The sequence below is a fragment of the Centroberyx affinis genome, unplaced genomic scaffold (assembly GCF_046629955.1).
Source record: "Centroberyx affinis isolate AG114_WGS23_722 - 3 ecotype Tasmania unplaced genomic scaffold, CSIRO-AGI_Caff_v1 ptg002685l_1, whole genome shotgun sequence".
In the NCBI taxonomy this organism is placed as follows: Eukaryota; Metazoa; Chordata; class Actinopteri; order Beryciformes; family Berycidae; genus Centroberyx; species Centroberyx affinis.
The window spans coordinates 212,501-232,453 of record NW_027280867.1 but is presented as its reverse complement, the minus strand read 5'-3'; the positions used below and the strand labels follow the sequence as shown (position 1 = coordinate 232,453).

Sequence of the window (19,953 nt, the reverse complement as noted above, 5' to 3'; positions counted from 1 at the left end):
TAGGTGGGGAGATAATAGTGGTGAGAGTGAAACTTATGATCAGAATAGTCATTTTAAAATCATTGTAAACTCTCTAATTGGAAAAAAAAATTCTGGTAAATAAAATAATGAAATTATACTATTCATAATTTTTTGGGGGGACCCCCTAGAACCCCCTAAAGTATCCCTGGGTGTTCCCAGACCTCACTTTGAGAACCACTGATACAGAGCAACATAGGCACAATTAGATAAATGCTTCTGTCACGTGTGAGGAGGGGGGCTGGACCCAAACGCAAGACCGGCTCAGAGAACAGGGGTAACGAAAAAGGCTTTAATGATGAAACTAGGCAACATACAAAACTAAAGTAGGCAAATCCAAAAGGCAAAAGGCAAAAGGCAAAACTAACAGAAGGCTAACCAAAAAAAAACACAAACAGGCTGGCAGAACAAAAGGCAAAACAGAACCAATCCTGGGTGGTGACACAGCAAGGAGGAAACACAGGGTAATAGGGAACAAGGCAGGTAACAGGTAACAGGGAACAAGGCGGGTAACACGTGTGACAACAGAACACAACGAACTGGCGAGGACAACAAAGAACCAAGACAAGATATACACATAGACTGATTACACATGAGGGACAGCTGGCTGGAAGGGGAGAGTCCGGGAGGTGATAGGCTGATGACAGGCAGGAGAAAGCAGAACAAGGACACAAGGCTAATGAGCTGATGACAGACAGGTGTGGTGGTGCAGGAGGAGGGAAAGGTAATGAGGGGAAGTCTGGAGGCTGGCAGGAGGATGGCAGGACTGGGGAGTGAAGGGAGAGATAGAGCAGGACCAGGAACAGGGGCAGAACACGCAGATCATGACAGCTTCTGCTTCCATTTTTTTTTTATTTCCCTGTATTTATACCCAGAGCATCTAAAGAACACAGGACAACCACTGTGCTAATGGTCTCATGTGCTGCTTTGTGGCAGGTTTTAGGATGCGCTCCCTGAGGAAGACAGTGTTGCTAGCCATCTTGGTGTCAGTGGTGCTGGTATTGGCCCTCCTCCATTCCTGGCCCACCCGGGCCTACAACACTGTGGATGTGTGGCAGCGACCAGGGCCCATAGTAGAGAGGCACCTAGAGGAGAGGCTCCCAGAACCAGACCACCGATTAGGCAACATCCCCTATCGCTTGAGGGAGAGTGTGGCAAGGTGAGGGTTAACAAACAGCAGTAATATATAGACCAAGCAATATATACCATGCATGAAACCAACTCGCCACAACAGAACTGAGCAAAAACTGTCTGACGGAATTGATTGTGTGTCTCTGATGATTCCTCCAGTCTGTTGGCGCGTAATGGGTGCGTATGCGAGGGTGAGAGTGGGGGCGTAAACCTGCCCTTCGCCCAACTCTTATTCCCACGGGTGTCAGCTCACCCCCTGCACACCGCCTTTGAGGCCGCTGAGCTGGAGGAAATGAAGAGAAGACGGGCCAAGGAGTACCACAGTTTCCAGATGAGGTGAGCAGCAGCATGAAACAGAGAGATGAAATAATTCAGTCATCCCACGAATATTGGATCACTCTGAAAATAGAATGTTCCCAGTTGTAATGAAGGAAGGATGGAGCTGCACCTCAGCACAAAATGATTAGTAAAACATGCCCTGGAAATCATCATGAAGGTGCATGATGTACTGTCTTGAGATCTTGATCTTATAAAAGCATTGTTTTCTCATATAGCTCAACCCTAAATCTGCTCCAGATCACTTAAAGTAATGAGGTCAAGAAAATTGCAGTTTTCTGTAGACAGTTATTAAATCTCTGTGGTTATGAAGATTCTTTCCAGGGGCTTGACCTTCTCTAATGTGAATGTTTCCCTTCAGGTCTCAGACCCCTGCAGATGTTCTCATAGTTGCAGAGGCCAACAATCCCTTACAGTATCCAACACAGGGGGTGGAGGTGCGGCCGCTGAAAACGATCCTCATCCCAGGTGATTTCTAAAACTAGATTGCTGCGGAAAGACCCAACCATATAAATCGATCCCATCTAACAACGAGGGCGCAAGCGTTTTCTTGGTGCTCTAGTGTAGGAGTGTGTGTGTGTGTGTCTGTGTGTGTGTGTGTGTGTGTGTGTTTGGGGGTATGCATGATTGGAGTGAGTGAAACTATATTGACTTTACAAATTTAGCAGACAATTGCATTAGTTCTGAAGAAAATGTGAGTGTGCTTGCTGAAAAAGCAATTGTCTATTTGTCTGTGTGAGTTTGTGTTTGTGTGTGTATGTGTGTGTGTTTGTGTGTCCCTCTCCCTTCTCTTAACTTCTCCCTCTCTCTCCTTTCCCCTCTTTCTCTCTATCTCCCTCTCACGCTCTCTCTCTTTCTCTCACTCAATTAAATTCCATTCAACAAGCTTTATTGGCGTGTCTGTCCTATAACAATATTGCCAAAACAAATGTACGCTGACAGCGCTCATCAAGAGAAACGAAAGAAAGGGAAACAGTACATTTGTCTCACAGACAGAAAGTACAGATATCCATCATAACATGGGATAACAGATGAACAGTAATAGAACTATATGGACCGGGTCGTGAGAGGACAGGGATGTGGAGTGTTAGCCGCCGTCACTCAGGCTGTGGCACCTCGCCACATATTTTGCTGCTATTTTTGCAGCATTTCCATCACCTAGAATTATAATTGTGACTGTTTATTTTCAGTTAGTTGATAAAATTCAGGAATTGGCATTTTTAAATGGGTCAAAATATGTCATTCTTGTATTTTCTTTTTTTTTTTTTTAAACAGAATTTTATTGGTTTTCAACAGAAACAAGAGAAATACATTCCGCCATCATAAAAATAAAATAGTGGCATCCATCCACCCTAAACAGAGAAATCTCCCAGCTGACCACCCCCCTCCCCCACCCCGGCACCACACACAAAAGGCCCCCCCCCACACCGTCCTGCACACAGACACACCACCGATCAGTGCAGCCATACACAACAGTCACATCAACTCCAACATTTCACAGTAGTACACAGTGATACAAGAAGTACAATCAAGTTGAGCCAAAACTCCAAAACACAGCAGTACCCAAGCAACGAGAAGAGAAAGACACTTATGAGTCCACCCTGGATGGGTGTGGCCACCGCAAGGAGCATTGGCCCCTTAGCACTAACAGAGTCAATTCCCCAGGTAAGTAGTCAAGCAAAGGAGACCACATTTTAGTAAAGGACCTCTCATTACCCATTCTTATATTTTCACCTCTCTACCTCACCTGCCATGCAGTGACCACATCTCCTTTCATCTTTTGGGAGCCAGGTGTTTTTTTGTGCCTTCCCTCTTCTATCTCTAGACTGTGGTCACCGAGCCTGTACAGGATCTGTCTCTGCTTTTTATCTTATTTTCTCTCTTTCTCTCTCTCTCTCTCTCGCACTCCTCCCCCCTCCCTCTCTTTCTGTCTCTTTCCCTCAAGGAGGGAAAGGGGAGTGTGTGTGTGTGTGTGCGCACATGCACACTACAAAGCTGGCCCTGCTTCTTTTAACAATGTGCAGATGTCCACAGCTGTTGATGACATCACCCCCTTTGAACATTCCTACATTAGTGTGTGTTGGAAAATAAATTGCAGTAAAAACGTATCGCTTAGAAAAGCAATAGCACCCTTCTCACGCTTTGATGCATAATACGTCGATGTTGTGCCGAAGGAGATGCAGTCCTGAGTAACAGTAGTGATGGAGTGCTCTCCTGCAGCAAGCACTCTATTTCTCTGATGTCAGCTGACAGGAAATAGATTAAATAAGTCCTTGTGGCTGGACCAAATAAATCTGTAAAGTGTTATCGTATGTTTTCAGGGCTGGCCTTACAAGACGTTCCCAGAGAACATTATTCAGTAAGTGTTTCACAATGTTTGTCAGAAATTTCTAGTTCACACTGTCATCGAACAATACTGGTTTATGTCTTGTTAAGTAGAGTATGCCTTTATATCTATTTTACTGCTGTCCTTTCATCCCGCCTGCTTTCCCTCTGTCATAGGTAAACATTACTGCCACGCTGGGAACGCTGAACGTGGCAGCAGAGGTAGAGGGGGTGAAAATCAAAGGTGATGGCGAGATGCACATGAGCCTGTCCAGCAGCCTGCTGCCCAACCTGAATCGACAGCTGCAGTTCATCGCCTACACAAACACGCTGTTCCACCCCAGCACCGCAGACACAGGTGAGGCTTCGCTCCTCCGCCTAGTTTGGGTGCAGAGCAGTGTCCAATATTTTTTTTTTTTTTTAAACTTACTTCACTAAAATAATGGATTGGAGTCTTCATTTTTTTCTTTTTACTGGCCTTGCACCTGCTATGAGTCGCCACATGGGAATAACGTTACGTTTCCACTAAGGTTAGGCTAGTTAAACATCCTAGCAATAGAGAAACTGGAATAAAAGTCGGTAGAAGTTTAGACCTTAAGCATAACAGGCAGCCAATCAACAGCCTGTTTGCTACAGAGCCATTGTTTTGCTTTGATTTGATTGGCTCATGGTCAGAGAGAGTCAACCTTGGTCAGCAGGGACAAAGTTTGAGACCAGGTAATGACCAAACACTTTATATAACTGAGCCATTTAAATGTTATTGTCTCAAAAACAGGTGAACCAGTTACTGATTTATCTGCCAAAGACTAATTTTAGCGGCATTTGGAAAGTTGGCAGGTGTTAATTTCAGACCCTGGTGCAGAATATAAATGTTTTGTGGATGGTACAAAAATAACAACATAAATCCAACATTCAACATAAATTCCTGAATCCAGTTTGGTATGTTTTCACAGATCACTCCAAGCAACATCTAATAGCCATTCAACCAGTTAGGAGCCCTTCTGTTACTGAAAGTATTTTTTGCTGTGTCTTGTAGTGCAGTTTGAGACAGAAGGACATCAAGCCATCTTCATTATCAAGATCCGTCATGGTGTTACCCCCAAACTCTACAACACAGGACCCAAAGGAGGTATGACACAAACCCTACAAAGCCAGCTTGTAAATGCAGAACAATACACCTGCTACTTTTGGAATATGAATATGGTGTCCCTGAGTACTAAATACAATAGAATAGAAAAATGCAGGACAATACACCTGTTACTTTAGAATTTGATAAAAAGCTAATGTGTTGTTCTCTGACCTCCTTTCTCTGCAGAGTACAATGTCAGTGCCCTTGTCACCATAGCTACGAAAACGTTTCTGCGTTACGACAAGCTGCAATATCTTATCGACAGCGTGAGAAGATACTATCCTACTGTAACCATAGTAATTGCTGATGACAGTGAGAATCCCAAAACTGTCTCTGGGCCCTACATCGAACATTACATAATGCCTTTTGGAAAGGTATGGAAGTGCACGACATGGTTGTATCTTTGCAGCCAAACAGATAGCAACATATAAACATATACCAGTGGTGGAAAGAGTGCTACAATGTCCTACTCAAGTAGAAGTATTGTTACTTTGCTGATATTTTACTTAAGTAGAAGTAAAGTACTGGTATAAAAAGTATCTAATTTAATGTTTAATTTAATGTACTTAGAGTAAAAGTTACTGAGTTACTTTTTAGAAAAGAGAACATTGTTACATGTTCCATGCAATTCTTAAAGGATGAGAAGACAGAGTTCACACTACATTTTCTTTAATTGGAAAAATCATAAATTACAAAATAAAGTGCACAAACAAAGTAAAGCTAGATAACGCTTCTCTTCTTTGCTGATTGATGAATGGCTCCACAATTGGCCAATTTATGATTGTCCAGTTTCTGTTGCTTATGGAGAGCCACAAAATTTGTACAAATATTAAATTTGTACTTTAATATTTGCACTTGTAGTGAAGTACAATACTTAAGTAAAAACGTACTTAAGTAAAAGTAAAATTGCTGATTTTAGTCTCATGTGTCCTAGGGCTGGTTTGCCGGACGAAACCTGGCTGTTTCCCAGGTGACCACCAAGTATGTCCTGTGGGTGGATGACGACTTCATCTTCACATCCAACACCAAGCTGGAGAAGCTTGTGGATGTTTTGGAAAGGACCACTCTTGATCTGGTGAGGGACAGTCACAGAGGAATACACTTTTAATAACGATCCTTTTGACAAATGTGCTCCGTGGAGAGTTTAGTGTTTTAGGTTGTTTGTGGCAACCAACGTGGTATTTTTGCTGAGATGTCAGTTACTGAAGTCAGTGAGTCACACAGTCTATATGTGTGTGTGTGTCTCTCCAGGTGGGTGGTGCAGTGCGGGAGGCAACAGGGTATACTGCCACCTACAGGCAGACTATATCCATCGAGCCAGGGGAAGAGGATGGTGACTGTTTACACATGAGGAGAGGATTTCACCACGCCATCCAGGGCTTTCCGAACTGCGTTGTCACCGACGGGGTCATCAACTTCTTTCTGGCTCGCACTGATAAGGTCCAGCAGGTGGGCTTTGACCCGCGCCTGGCCAGGGTGGCTCACCTGGGTGAGTACAGGCTCATTTTTTCTGATCAACCAAACATCCCAGGCTCAGTATTCTTCTTTAAACTCAATCAACCATTGTTCGGAATATCAAAATTTGAACTAAATGCATGAGAGGATCAAGCATAGAATATTAAATCATATCCATGGTTGTTTATTTCATGAATCTTCATCTGATTGCTAAATGAACATGCAATTTTAATGTATTTGGCTGAATTGTTTTGTTTTTGTTTTGCTCTACAGAGTTTTTCATCGACGGCCTGGGTTCTCTCCATGTGGGATCTTGTGATGATGTCATTGTCAATCATGCAACCAAGATCAAACTTCCCTGGGTCAGCCAATCAGAGAGCGACAAGACTTATGCTAAGTTCCGCTACCCATCGGCCTCCTCTGATGCCACGCATACTAAAAATGGCCTCCTGTTCTTCAAGAACCGATTTCAGTGCTTGACTCATAATTAACTCCTCCTCTCCTCCCACCTCAGCTCCTCCTGAGTTGCCAAAGACGTTCTCCTCCAGTGTGTCCCGCCAGATAAGATTTCAGACAAAACACTTTTTATGCCAAGATTGTCATTGTGCCATTAGTGCAGCTTTAGCCTATTTATTCTGTCCTTACTAAATATGACAACACAGCTCTGCAGAGAGCTAATAGTTTTTTCCAGATACCAGATATGAAAGGTCAGGCTCTTTCCCAGAGTGAAGTGTAAAACAAAAATACAGAAAAATAAAAAGGACATGTTACAATCAATTGTAGTGCAAACATATTGTCTTGTTTACATAGATCCAATTAATTGCAAACCGACACCATCATTCTTCCTCTTTATCAATAGCATAACTCCTCATAGTGTAGCCTACTCTTGATCGACTCAAGGTTATGAAGAGATTATGCAAAAAGTGTTTCTCAAATCTTATCTGGCTCAATGCTGCTGAGTCATTCTATTATAGAGACCAAGAATTGAGAAAAGCTAAAACCCAACAGGTGGCACGCTGACATTTTGGAAAAGGAATCAGAGTCACTTCATTTTCATACTATTTTGAAGAGAGCAGGGGCACATGTGTCCTCTGTCCTTCAACTTGCACTATATAAAAAAAAAAAGACTGAGCTGGGGAAAGCAATAGCAGCGGAGTCTGAGAATGAGGACTCACTCTGAAGCGAGGACAAGGGACACTTCCCACAGAGTGACAATCTTGTAGACACAGAGCATAGGTACCTTTTTACCAATGCCATATGAAGAACGCATTCAAAACTTTCAATGTGTGGTACCTAAGCTCTGTGACTGGATGTGTCTAGCTGGTGGTTTGGCTGGGTTTTTTTTTTTTACCTCTTATTTATTTGTGTTATGGTTTTGCTGCCCCTTACCCAGAATCCTTTGTGTCATTTGTGAGTGGTTTGCATTTGAGGAGGAGAAGCTTTGGATCCCGTCCATGTGGAGTCAGATGTGGAATTTCCTGATCTGGGAATAGCCTTGTTTTCGTCCTTGTCTTCTGCTGTCTGTCACTCTCCAGTTTCCTCAACAAGCATCTAAGAAGAGGAGCGTTTCTGTCCATGCACGCCAGTGAATGACGTTGAAAGTGATTGCATTTTTACATGCTGCCTAACAGAAAAGTTGGATTGACCAAAGTGCATGTATATATTTCCTCATCGTAACAGAAAAAAAAAGAAAAAAAATAGCAGCACATCAAGACAGAAGGGGTATGAATGGCACAGTTTGATGACTTAATGACGTAGATGAGACACAGTAGAAGTAGTCAGAGCATGGAAGGAAAACTGCGAGTGACACCTAGTGAGACGATGGAAATGAGACAAGAAATTGAGATTGTTAGGCACCAAGGCTGGAAAATCATGTTTTATACTGACAGTTCCTCTATCCTATCAAGGGTCGTGTCCAAGGCTACGACACACTCATGCCTGAAGAAGTGATTATGCTGTTCTTTTATACCATGGCCTTTAGATGGCACCCTTGTGTCAGACTATTGTTTCCTAAGTCAAACTACAAATCAGTTTTTAACAGTCATTTGTTATTAGCAACAAGGTGCCAGAGATTCAACAACTGAAATTGTTATTTTTGTTCCTTTTTAAATCTTGAGAGGAATATTTTGAAACTATAACTATTTTGTGTGATGTTTCTGTCTGCTATGGACTTTTTTTCTTCACCAAAATGGGATGGTAGCTTTGTGGACGAGGGCCGAAACCTAACTTGAGATACAAATCTTAATTTCTGAAGTCTGTCAATGAAACCAATATACAGTACCTTTGTGCTATTGTGCGTTCTAAATTTTGTCTCATGTTAGGATTTGTAACTACCCACGGATCTATAGTTGAGCTAAATTTTTTTTAACAGTGATCACTATTGTTCTAACATTGATAAAGACATTTATCTTGCTTGCTTCACCCAACAGTCACTGGTATAAATCATCTGATCACTGAAGAACCTGTCTTCACCACCTGATACATTATTAGTCTTTTTATTTTCAACTTTTGACATATTAAAGTATCTGTTAACCCATATTGTATTCCCAAAATGTTTGTGCTAAACTGGACACTGTCCACTGCCACAGCTTCAATCCCCTCCATAGCCGGTGTGTGTCCATCAGTGTAAGATGCTCAGGTTAAGAGTTATCAGCAAAATGCCTAAAACAGAAATGCATTTTCCTCCATGCTCCTTCACATTTATTAATTTGTTTATTTCAGGTTTGCAGAGTGATGTCTTTGAAGTGCATCTTTCCTGTCTTAAAAAGCATCAAATGCAATAGTTGGCACTGGCATCATAACAACAAATTCATACGATTACTGAGCATCTTTCACTCACAGTCAACACCCATTTGTGACTAATGGGTAATGGCAAATTCTTGGAAAATGTATTCTAAGAGAAAATTGTTTTTCATGGGATGAAGAAGACAAAGAAGCAAATTAAAGCAACTCAAATCTCAAATGTTTCACTGCCAGATTGATGTGAAAGAGGCTTAACTGTATTGTTCATTTTGCAACCTGACACTCAACAGCAGCCTTTTTATCCCCCTGCCATTTGATGAGTGCAGTGCATCAGTGGATCAGTGCTAAGTAAATGGACAGCAAATGGTTGTTTTTACATGTGACACATCTAATTGATTTTCCCGTCTAAGTAATTTGAATTATGACCAATGGAGCTGCACTTTAAAATGGGGAGATTATTGTGATAAACATTGTTGGGAAATGACAAATGGAAAAGAATAGCAATTATTACTATTATTATCAGCTTTGTAGTGTAGCTCAACCATAACAACAGAATGAGAAGCCAACTCACACTGACTAGATTTTTACTCATTTTAAAATAATGCTAATCCCACTGAGAGTGTCATTTAAGGATTAAGGTGTAGTTGCCGGTAGAGAACCACAGTTTTTATTAGTTGTGAGTGACATCTGAGTGTAAGCACATTTCATGTTAGTGTACTGAAATAAAGGCTTTGCAGCTAGGGGATGAAGAGTGGAGTGACAGTGGACTTGAGTGTTTCACAGCTCACAGTGAAAGAGATAGTTGATTGTTAGCACTTTAAAGCTCTTATCTGGGATCAGAGAGGTGGAGGGTGGGGCGTGGTGAATGGGACAAGAAGTGTGAAGAAGCCCTTTTATCTGCACACCGGGGGACAAAATGACATTTGATCACACACACTTGTATACACACACACACTCTCTCTTTCTATCTCTCTCTCTCAGAACATGATAGAGGCCACCAGATGCAGTTAAATTGTAAAAGGGGAGAAGATGTGATTTGTTTTCAGAAACAAACAAAAAAGGCCTTAACTCCATAAGTATAAGATAATATGACATCTCATATTATCTTATGAGGCAAGATGAGATAAGATACAATGAAACATTAATGATTTTCACTATTTCACTATTTGCTGCAGCAAATAGTGAAATGATACAGCAAAGAAAGATATAGCAAATGCGACTTACGGAAACACCCAACTGCCAGTGTAAACTGTAGTGGTTCTAGTACGGATTACATCATTATGAGGGTGTGCAAAACAAAATACCAGTAGAACTTATTGAGACAGAGAAAAAAGATGACTTCACAATATATACAATATGAAAAGCATAACACAATATTAAATATATATGCAGCATTAAATAGGGGAAATTTATAAAATATCAATATACGTATATGCAATATCTGAAAAATGAGAAGACTAAGAGAATATGAAGAAACAAATATGTGAATTTACAGCATATGTACAGTATCTTCACGTGTGCATTGTGCTCACATTAACAGGTCTACAGACGGCCATGCATATGTACTGAAATTACCTAGGTGTGTAGACATGCATTGTAAATGACCATTGACCTCATCAATACATTCAATTTACAGATGTTGATATGGATGTTGGATGCGTTGTTAGCTGTCCCCTTATCAAAAAGTACCATTATGTACAAAAAACATCAATAAGTAACAATGTGCAAAGCCAGTGTTCATTTTTGTCTGTTCCCAATATCACAATCATTATCAGAACATAATTATGGATGGAGGTATCATATGGACAGATAATGTGTCCCAAGATAGATTATGTGTGACTCATATGAAGAGACTGTACAGAAATATGTATGGATCAGAAACTGTGCCAGTAAATGACATGTAGATTAGTCGAGAGTGTAGGAATGTGAAAATCAATCTAAGGTAGTTCATATAGACTGGGCCGTTTGGACAGGATGCATTGTACAGTCTGATGGCTAGAAGAGCGCCTGCTCCGTGTTGCCTTTCACCAGCGGTCTGAGGCGCTGTGGGACCGGCCTATAGTCAGTGGGGATACTGGGCCGTCCCTTCTTAGGCACTGGGACAATGAAAAACACAAGCTACTTTATTGATCTCTAAAGGAAAACTTCTCATTCAACTTGCCGTAGGGGCAGCTGCAGGCCAGCACCCAGGGGTGGGAATCAGTGTCCTGCTTAAGGATACTTCAGTAGGGCAGATGTTTGCTGCCACAACAGCTTGAACCCAGGACCTTCTCACTACATCACTGTGCTGCCCAGTAAACCCACTGTTCAATACTAATTGCTCAACTCTTATTCTATCAAATATGTCTTCAAATATAAATATTCAAACATATATAAAAACTTTCAGAATGATAAATTCTGGATATTCAAATTGATGATGTGGTTAATTAATTCACGGTCATGAGGATGAGGATGATGTTCTCCAATCTCTGCACTAGACGGCGCTATATACCAACAGGATCTCTGTTCTTGATCAGCTTTAGCACAATTTTCAATCCACTTTTGAGTCAATATCTCTGAAATCTCTTGGAAAAACCACACCAAACCAAACAGGAAGTCCACACAGACCTGACTTCAGCAGATAAAATCCACATATTGCAGAATGGAAAAGCTATAGAGACAGTGGATGCAAGCAAAGCTATGAAGATGTACTTTATATCCTAATGGGCCAAGGTGGGTGTTAATGGAGTGTGGTGGTGGGAGGTTATCTTACATCTAGATACACAGTTTATCATAACAAAATGGGAATATGGAAAAGACATTCGTTTACAGGAAATAGGTGAGTACCATCTCCTCATTGAGGCATTGAGGCCTGGTGGTTGAAGGGATTTCAAGTAAAAACTACATCAACAATCTGACTGCAACAGAGATTTTCATGATTTCCTCCTATAAGCGACCTGTAAACCTGCTCAGTGTCACAAAATGTAACTGCAGAATTTGGGTGACTAGCTATTGTAGCATTCATGTTCTCAAAAATGCACAGGCCCATTTACCTTTACAATATGCCAAACCCCACATGGACATACATGTAAGGAATTGTTTTATGTTCTAAAGTGTTTACAAATAATTGTTTACAAATAATTTAAGAAATCCTTAAATTATGAACAATATTTGAACAGTGTGTGCATTTCTCTTTATTTCTGTGTGTGCATAAGGACATCATAAGTCAGAGATGCAGTTTTATTGATATGATCCCACAGAAGATTATTTACATTCAAGATGACAGTGACAGATGAGCACCTCTTTTTATCTTTGTTCCCTTTTTCCTCTTTCTACTTGATTATGACGTGAGCTTTGTGTGAGTTTGCAAATGTGTTTTCTTCAGATAACATTTTAACAATGGCAGGGTTAAAATAGCCCCCCAAAGGGAAAACATATCCATTGCTATTTTGCAGGGTGTGCACAGACGTACACAACATGTACGGATTCAGATCCCATAGTTAAGCTGGAATCTACAGTAACCCTTTAAAGGTCCACACATGACAAAGTGGGAACCGGTGTCGAGAGTGAATTCAAGGAAACTGTCATTTTAGGACACAGAATACGACTGCGTACAGGGCTTTGCTGCCCCAATTCATTAAATGAATACAAGGGCTCTATGGTCCCTTATGAAAAGTAGTATACAATAGAAAAATATCCATCAAGGAATTTTCAATGGAAAAAAGTAAGAAAATTATACATGTACACTATGAAGGGCAACCTCTGTGGTGCTTCAAAAACACATTTTCAAACATTTTGTCTAATCATTACAGGTACGTTATCACCAATTATAGACACGTGTGGATATGTGGTATATACACATATGCACATGCACACAGGCACACACTCTCTCTCACACACACACATACATACACACAACCAAATCAATATTATCACAAAAGATCAAAGGTTGAAATCCTGATTAGCCTGCACCGTAGTGGTATATAAAGGTTTCAAAGGAAATTCAGGACAAAATGTGTAGACAGACAGAGACAGTGAGACCATGGTGACGTCTGTGTAGGAATAACGCTTGAAAGAAACACTGCTGATAGAGCTTATTTAGCTTTCTCTCAGCTGACCGACTCCTACTCCAGAGTGGGAAAGTGAGTTCATGGGTCATCGCAGGTCACTACTGCTCATTCTCTCAGCTGATCCAGGTTGTTTGGGCGATGCACTGCATAAGCCCCGCCCTCATAACATGTGGTTCCATGGAAGCTGTCAGTCATAACCTGAGAAGATAAAAAAAAAAAAATGTAAATGTAGAACTTCAAAGGATAGAAAGAACATTCCCATTTATTACCAGAGCTGCACAGAGATTGGACTTGTTCATGTAATGACACACACCACTTAACATGATTGCAAAAGATTACTGATTACAAATGCTAAAATCAAAATGCCCTGTTTGGTTGGCCAAAACCTGTTCTACATTGTTTTGTGCATTGGCAAAAATTGAGATTCAACTCTAAACCACTAGTGGGTGAAAAAGTGAGATGGGTTGAAATTAAATCCCTTCTCTTCTGAAAAAAGAAGGAAAAACAGAAAACCACAGGGTAATTTGAGCTTACTTGCTGGACAGGATCAAATTTTTGGAGTTCCTCAGTTAATAATTACTATAACCTAGACCTCCCCTGATAATAAAATGCCATCCAGACAGGGTTCTTGAAATGTTAAAAATAAACATGGAAACTGCATATCTCATATGGCTGACATACACTCAAACTAAAGCTTAAAGTTTAGTGTTTTAACCTCATAGGCACTGGGTCATTTTACATTTGCAGAGATAAGAGCATGGAGCCAAAACATAAAAAGATCATGCTGTTCCAAATCTCACTGTAAGAAAGAAAATAGTGAAATCTGCAGAAATAGTGCATCTTGAGAGAGCTGAACTGAGCTGAACTGGACTAAAAGGCTTTAAGTGCATAAAAAACCTGTTTCTAGTCCTCTACACCTAGTGCTACATGGAAACAATGTAGGATGCAATAACACAAGGAAGGAGAATAAGAGGACAAGAGCCATTGTGTGGAAACAGGCCAGATAAGCATGTCTAATAAGAGCACTGTGATCAAAACCATTTCCTCCTCTTGGTGGAAGTCTGAGCAAATAAGATAAAACAGCAGGTCACTGGGCTTTTCCATAAGATGCATGGCTCTCTCCTCTGCTGGTGTGGACACTGGCTAGAGATTAGCTTGACCAGGTTTGTAAATCCATGCAGAAACAACAACAGGATATTTCGCGAAGGCAAACAGAGGGAGCTGCCAGAGTCATTTCCCCTCATTATCAGTGATAGTGGCAACAACCTCAGGCCCCACACCAGAGTTATAACGCCTCTACCTATCTGATCTACCCAATCTTAAACCTGGATTATAGTTTATATTCACAGGAACACGACTGTAAAATAGTTACTGTGTACTGTAGACAGTACAGTATAGTTATAAAGTCCTGAAATGATCATGGACTGGCTAACCTGATAAATCTCACACCTGCACTGGTAGAACTGAAATACTTAATGGCATTAGTTGTATAGCGGGATTCGTGTACCTGCATGCTGTGCTGGCTGCGGGGGGGCAGGCCATTGGACGTCCCATGGCAGTGTCTCACCTCTGGACAGAAACCGAGCTGCTGAGGGGAGGACAGCGGGAGGTGAGCTGGGCGAGGTGCCAGGGAACTGGGTTTAGAAACCTTAGGACAGAGAGAGACATGAAAGAGACAGAATTATACATAAAATATATATGGGAACGGATATGTTGGGAACGTGCTTGTATGCAGTGTGCAAGGAAGCGTGTCTGTGAAGTAGTCACCTTCCTAGCCGTCTCCGAGGCCTGGCCGGGCAGGTGCAGAGAGGGCAGGGAGGCGTTGTAAGAGTGCAGGCAGGGCAGGTGATGTCGGTCGATGGACGCCGAGGAGTGAGGTCGCAGGCCGGAGGCTGACTCAACGGGAGACTTCATGGCTCTGCCTAGGCTGTTTGACTTGCTTTCCCTGCGCTGGTACTCTATTGGGGATTGAAGGGCTGCAGGGGAGAAGAAGAGATTTAGAGTTACCCGGACGCACTACACCAATCTAGTTTTATAGCAGAAACACTTGCTTCTAGGCTGTGGTACCATTCAGGAAGTTCCTCTGCGTCTCCAAGATCTGAACCACGTCGTTGACCCAAGCCCGCCGCGTCTCCGGAGAGGAAGCCTGCATGATGAACCGCGTCACGCTGCCATCAGTCCTGCGGGAGGTCAGGACCAGATGGCATGGATCTTCCTCAGAGTGCTCCTCCACACCTAAGCAACTGACCTGCAGCGCAGACAGGAGCTGTGTTAAACCTTTAGACAAACACTAAAACACACACACACAAACGCATTAAAATGCAGTGTTCCTCGCACCTTGATGCTGTTTTTAAAAGTGTACCCTGGCAAAGAGAAGCCTTTCTTCTTGTCGATTGGCTCACTGAAGATGACCAGCTGCTCAAACAGGAAGACCCGCCTCTCCCTGGCTCTGGACAGGCAGCTGCTGTCCTGCTCGCTGACAGAGAAGGTGTCCTGCTGGAGCAGCTTCCCCTGAGCGGTGATTTTCCCCTGTAATAGCAAGAGAGCTATTGTCATTTCAGTCATTTGGTTTTAGGATGACAGAAAATCTATGATCTCATGCATGCCTCACCTCAAAGCCTTGGAGCCTGCCCACATTCATCATATCATTACAGCGTTTAGGCACAAAACACATCACTTCCACTGCCCTCTGATGGGAGAAATTGGAAGGATGAAGATATATGAGTGAGAACACCAAGCTTTCCGTACACAAAGGTGTGCTATATAGGATTATTCAGAATAAAATGTTATATACATTTGATATATTCCATAATGTTTTAGGAGACTTCTCACCTGAAGCTCATCAACGTCCCTGCCTGCTTTGCTGTAGTACTTCAGGAAGTCCTGAGGGTGCCAGTTGGAAGAGAGAAGGTTATTTAGAGTTGTACAGGTTTAAGCAAGAAAGTTAGAAAGTTATATTACTTTCTCCTTTTTCAAGATGTAAGACTAACGTATCCTCTGAGATTATGAGGCTGATGAGAGGACTGATGACTTTCAATGGTCAAGTTTTTTTCCCTAGTTTTCCCTTTTTTCATTTATAACAATGGTCATTTGTTGCAATTCAATTACATCATGAATCAAACTTCTAACAACCTTCAGACAGAATTTTCATATATTTACAGCCATAAAGACTCTCTCACACACACACACACACACACACACGCGCGCGCGCGCACACACACACACACACACACACACACACACACACACACACACACACACACACACACACACACACACACACCCAGACACATTTCACATATTAGAGAACATGCCTTTAGCAGTAGCTGATACTTCATGATCCTCTGAACAGGTTTGATGAGCAGGTCATTGAGTTGCAGCCTGTGGCCCAACTGCTGCCTGAGTTCCTATCAGGCAATAAAAGAGGCAACAACTCTGTCAAATACACTGAAAACACTGAGAAAGGAGCCTGTAAGGCAGTACTTCAATGAAAAAAATACTGTAGTACTGAAGGTAAGTCCTCACCTCAAAGTAGGACTCAATGTACTCAGAGACAATGTGCTCTGACTTGGGTTTGTTCTGACAGTACACCACATACATGTGAAGACGCCGCTCCTGGAGATTCAAGAGAAAAAGACATCAGATGACGTGTGTGTGTGTGTGTGTGTGACAGAGAGAGACAGAGAGAGAGAGAGAGATAGACACTGAGAAAAACTTTGGTTCCTCTCAGTTAGGCCGTGTTCTCATTCCCCTCAAGGCTTTTTTGAAGTTTGTTAAATAAGTGCAGGAACTTTGCCTCATTAAATAGTTCCAGTGGATGGGAAAGAATGGTTTAATTTGCCGTGGCTTAATTAAGCATGCTACACTAGATTGACCGCACTGGGAAGAGAGGCTGAGCTGGAAAAGCTGCACCAAATCAGAGAGGGATATTCTCTGTGTATTTTTTATTTTTTCAGTATCTTATTCTCTTGCTGCAGCAAGTCTATATGCTCATATGTATGTAAAGGGGAAATGTGCGGTACTCAGTGTAACATGATCAGCAGCTGATTTTGCTTATTTGTCATTCCAGCTCATTTTCAGAGTGCGGCCAACAGACTGCATCTTTAACACCAACTGTTGACACTGGCTTTTCTATAGTCTAATTAAAAGGTAATTACTAGACCTATTATTCTGCAGCTAGTCCTGCAGACAACTGAGCTGCAAGACGAGGACACATCTGGATGGCAGTGGGCCAAGGCTTTACGCACAGTCAGAGTCTCTGAGAAGGCCGTAACCTCCAGCCAAACTCAAAACACACAGACAACAGCAACTTCCCATGCACACACTCGCACTCACTGATGTATAGACTTACATGTTTGATGAAGAGTTGGGCCAGGCTGTCTGGTTCACCCACACATTTCTCCAGCTCTCCCAGGAAATAGCTGTGTGACACCCAGCAGAGAAGGTCAGGCAAGAATACTCATCCAACCAAACACACACACGCACACACACACACACACACACACACACACACACACACACACACACACAGACACAGGCAGGAAACAAATAGCCATATGGGACATGACACACACGCTGAACCACCATGGAACATGAGACGCTAGACAAAATAAGTATAAACCGCTCACCATGACATTGTTCTTGTTAAAAAGTACAGAAAAAGTGCGAGAAAGAAAGAACAAGAGCACACAAGAGACACTCCTCTGACTCACTCCTTATGCCAGTCATAGATCTGGTGGATGTTTCCAAACACTATCTTGTCTTTCCCTTTCATGTCCTCTGGAACTCCTTGACTGGCCATGGTGGCCATGTAGCCCTATACACCCACCCACACACACACACACACACACACACACACGTCACACATCAGAGGTTGCTAATTTCCTCTTTCACTTGAAGCCAAATGGACAAAACAGAATCCAGGTTATACTGTAAATGTTATTGTTAATGAATCTTATGTTAAAGACTTAATATAAATAATATAATACTATAATCAAATTATTTGACATTTTCAATAATTGCTCCTCTTGAACATCTTTGGAAGCATGGAAGAATGACACACCTCCACTATGAGCCCAAGATCTTCCACATACAGCTTCTCTGTCTCTATCAGCTCTGTCAGCACATATCTGAGGGGGAGAGAGAGAGAGAGAGAGAGAGAGAGATGGCAGGCTGAATGAAATTTACAACAAATATCATGGCATACTCAGAAAAACACTGGTTGGCAGAGTGGTGGGAGGAAAGCTAGCTGATAGTTGGTTACCTATACAAACCTACAAATCACTAATCATGTAATTTGTCTTATATTGAAATAAATGATTTTCATTTTGGCACAATACAATTAGGAATATATGTATGTGTTAATGTAAAGGTCAACACCTACATGCTCTTCTCTAAGGCGTTTCTTCTATCCTCTTCGCTGTCCACTGTGGCAGACCACTGGCTGGTTGAATCATCAGTCAAGGTGCTGTCATTTTCATCTGGGAAAGCGTTGAGGCTGGATCGGTGGCTCTGAAACAGACAAACAAGAGACGGGCTATATGATAAGCATGTAATGTTGTATTAGCACAGTTTGTGAAATGAAGGCCAACATGTGAGACGACACAGTAGTCCGGCTCTTCTGGCCAGCTGCGTGGGACAGCGAAGCACTGCGGTGTAGACTGCTGTCTGACCGCTGGGCATAGGCCAGACACACACTTAAATAATTAGGTTTCATCTGCAGCTACAGCATCTCCTGATCCAGGCAGCAGACAGCACTGGAAATATGAGGAACTGAGAGGGACATGCCAGCCAAGGAACTTGCGGGCTATTCCTGAGGAACCTGTCAGTAGGGCAATTCTTCGCTTATCCCTTTTGGAAAATACTCCAAATCCCAAGTAACCCTATAGTGATAAGCACTTTTTCATGCCTCTCCTCTCTGCTGAGGATATTGCAGAGCAGGGAAATTAGGAAAGTACAATCAGGAATGATGGATGAAGGCGAATAATGAGCAACATTTGTACAAGTCTTATGATAGGCTTTGGGTTAACTGACCAGGACAGACAGAGTTATTATATACCAAATAGCACTCCTCACCTATAAAACGGTATAATCTCATATGAATTTGACTGTAATCCTCTTGACATAGTCACACCACATTTCATTCCCTCCCTTAGTGCACTGGATGATAATCCTTCAGTCAGTTTGTACATCTTCTGTTCCTTTAATCTGCTCTTTCAGCGTCAGTCTTTTTCTCTCTCACTCTCTCTGAGTTAATTATTGATGTCCTCACCAAACAGCCTGAGCAGAACTTACTCAAGCCCAATCTCCATGCTCTGTTCCTGATCCTCTAGTCTATCAGCACTCATCAAAGATCGCTTAGCTTAGCTTGGGCGTTGCTTTTATGCTTCCTCCTGTCCTACAATAATGTCACAGCAGCCAGGTCCTCTTAAGGCTTCTGATGAAACAGATGACTCAATTTATGCACCTCAGTCCGGGACATGACAAAGATGTCAATAGTGAAGAGTTGCCTATTGAACCTCAAGAATGGTGAGATCCAGATGGTACAAGGAGCCAATGTAAACATAAAGTTGCAGGAGTATCAGTTTTTTTCAAATTAGAGAAACAGGAAAGACTGTGAGAGAGAGGGGGAAATGACATGTGACAAAGGTCCTGGACTGGATTTGAACCCAGGATGTCGTGTTTATATGGAACGTGCCTTAGACCACTGCGGCACCAGGACATCCCAGTTGCAGCTTCTCCCTCCTCACTCATCTCCAAAAGGGCCAA

At 42.1% G+C, this 19,953-nt stretch overlaps 2 protein-coding genes across 2 annotated transcripts in view; one reads left to right on the top strand and one right to left on the bottom strand.

The window, feature by feature from the left end:
- Window positions 1–962: 962 nt before the first annotated feature.
- On the top strand, window positions 963–6,885 carry b4galnt1b (beta-1,4-N-acetyl-galactosaminyl transferase 1b). Its single transcript, XM_071535287.1, has 10 exons — window positions 963–1,177; window positions 1,309–1,485; window positions 1,847–1,953; window positions 3,807–3,844; window positions 3,988–4,168; window positions 4,847–4,939; window positions 5,126–5,313; window positions 5,874–6,014; window positions 6,191–6,428; window positions 6,668–6,885. The coding sequence occupies exons 1-10, from the start codon at window positions 963–965 to the stop codon at window positions 6,883–6,885; spliced, it is 1,596 nt and encodes a 531-aa protein (XP_071391388.1).
- A 5,483-nt stretch (window positions 6,886–12,368) lies between these two features.
- Window positions 12,369–19,953, bottom strand: part of arhgef25b (Rho guanine nucleotide exchange factor (GEF) 25b) — a 17,076-nt gene continuing 9,491 nt past the window's right edge. Inside the window, exons 4-16 of the mRNA XM_071535281.1 lie at window positions 18,569–18,696; window positions 18,248–18,314; window positions 17,898–18,001; window positions 17,537–17,606; window positions 16,711–16,800; window positions 16,500–16,592; window positions 16,018–16,068; window positions 15,797–15,874; window positions 15,523–15,714; window positions 15,253–15,433; window positions 14,953–15,161; window positions 14,693–14,833; window positions 12,369–13,383 (exon numbers count right to left, since the gene is read on the bottom strand). Coding sequence (XP_071391382.1) covers window positions 13,291–13,383; window positions 14,693–14,833; window positions 14,953–15,161; window positions 15,253–15,433; window positions 15,523–15,714; window positions 15,797–15,874; window positions 16,018–16,068; window positions 16,500–16,592; window positions 16,711–16,800; window positions 17,537–17,606; window positions 17,898–18,001; window positions 18,248–18,314; window positions 18,569–18,696 — 1,497 coding nt within the window. The 3' untranslated portion in view covers window positions 12,369–13,290. The remainder of the gene's footprint in view (window positions 13,384–14,692; window positions 14,834–14,952; window positions 15,162–15,252; window positions 15,434–15,522; window positions 15,715–15,796; window positions 15,875–16,017; window positions 16,069–16,499; window positions 16,593–16,710; window positions 16,801–17,536; window positions 17,607–17,897; window positions 18,002–18,247; window positions 18,315–18,568; window positions 18,697–19,953) is intronic.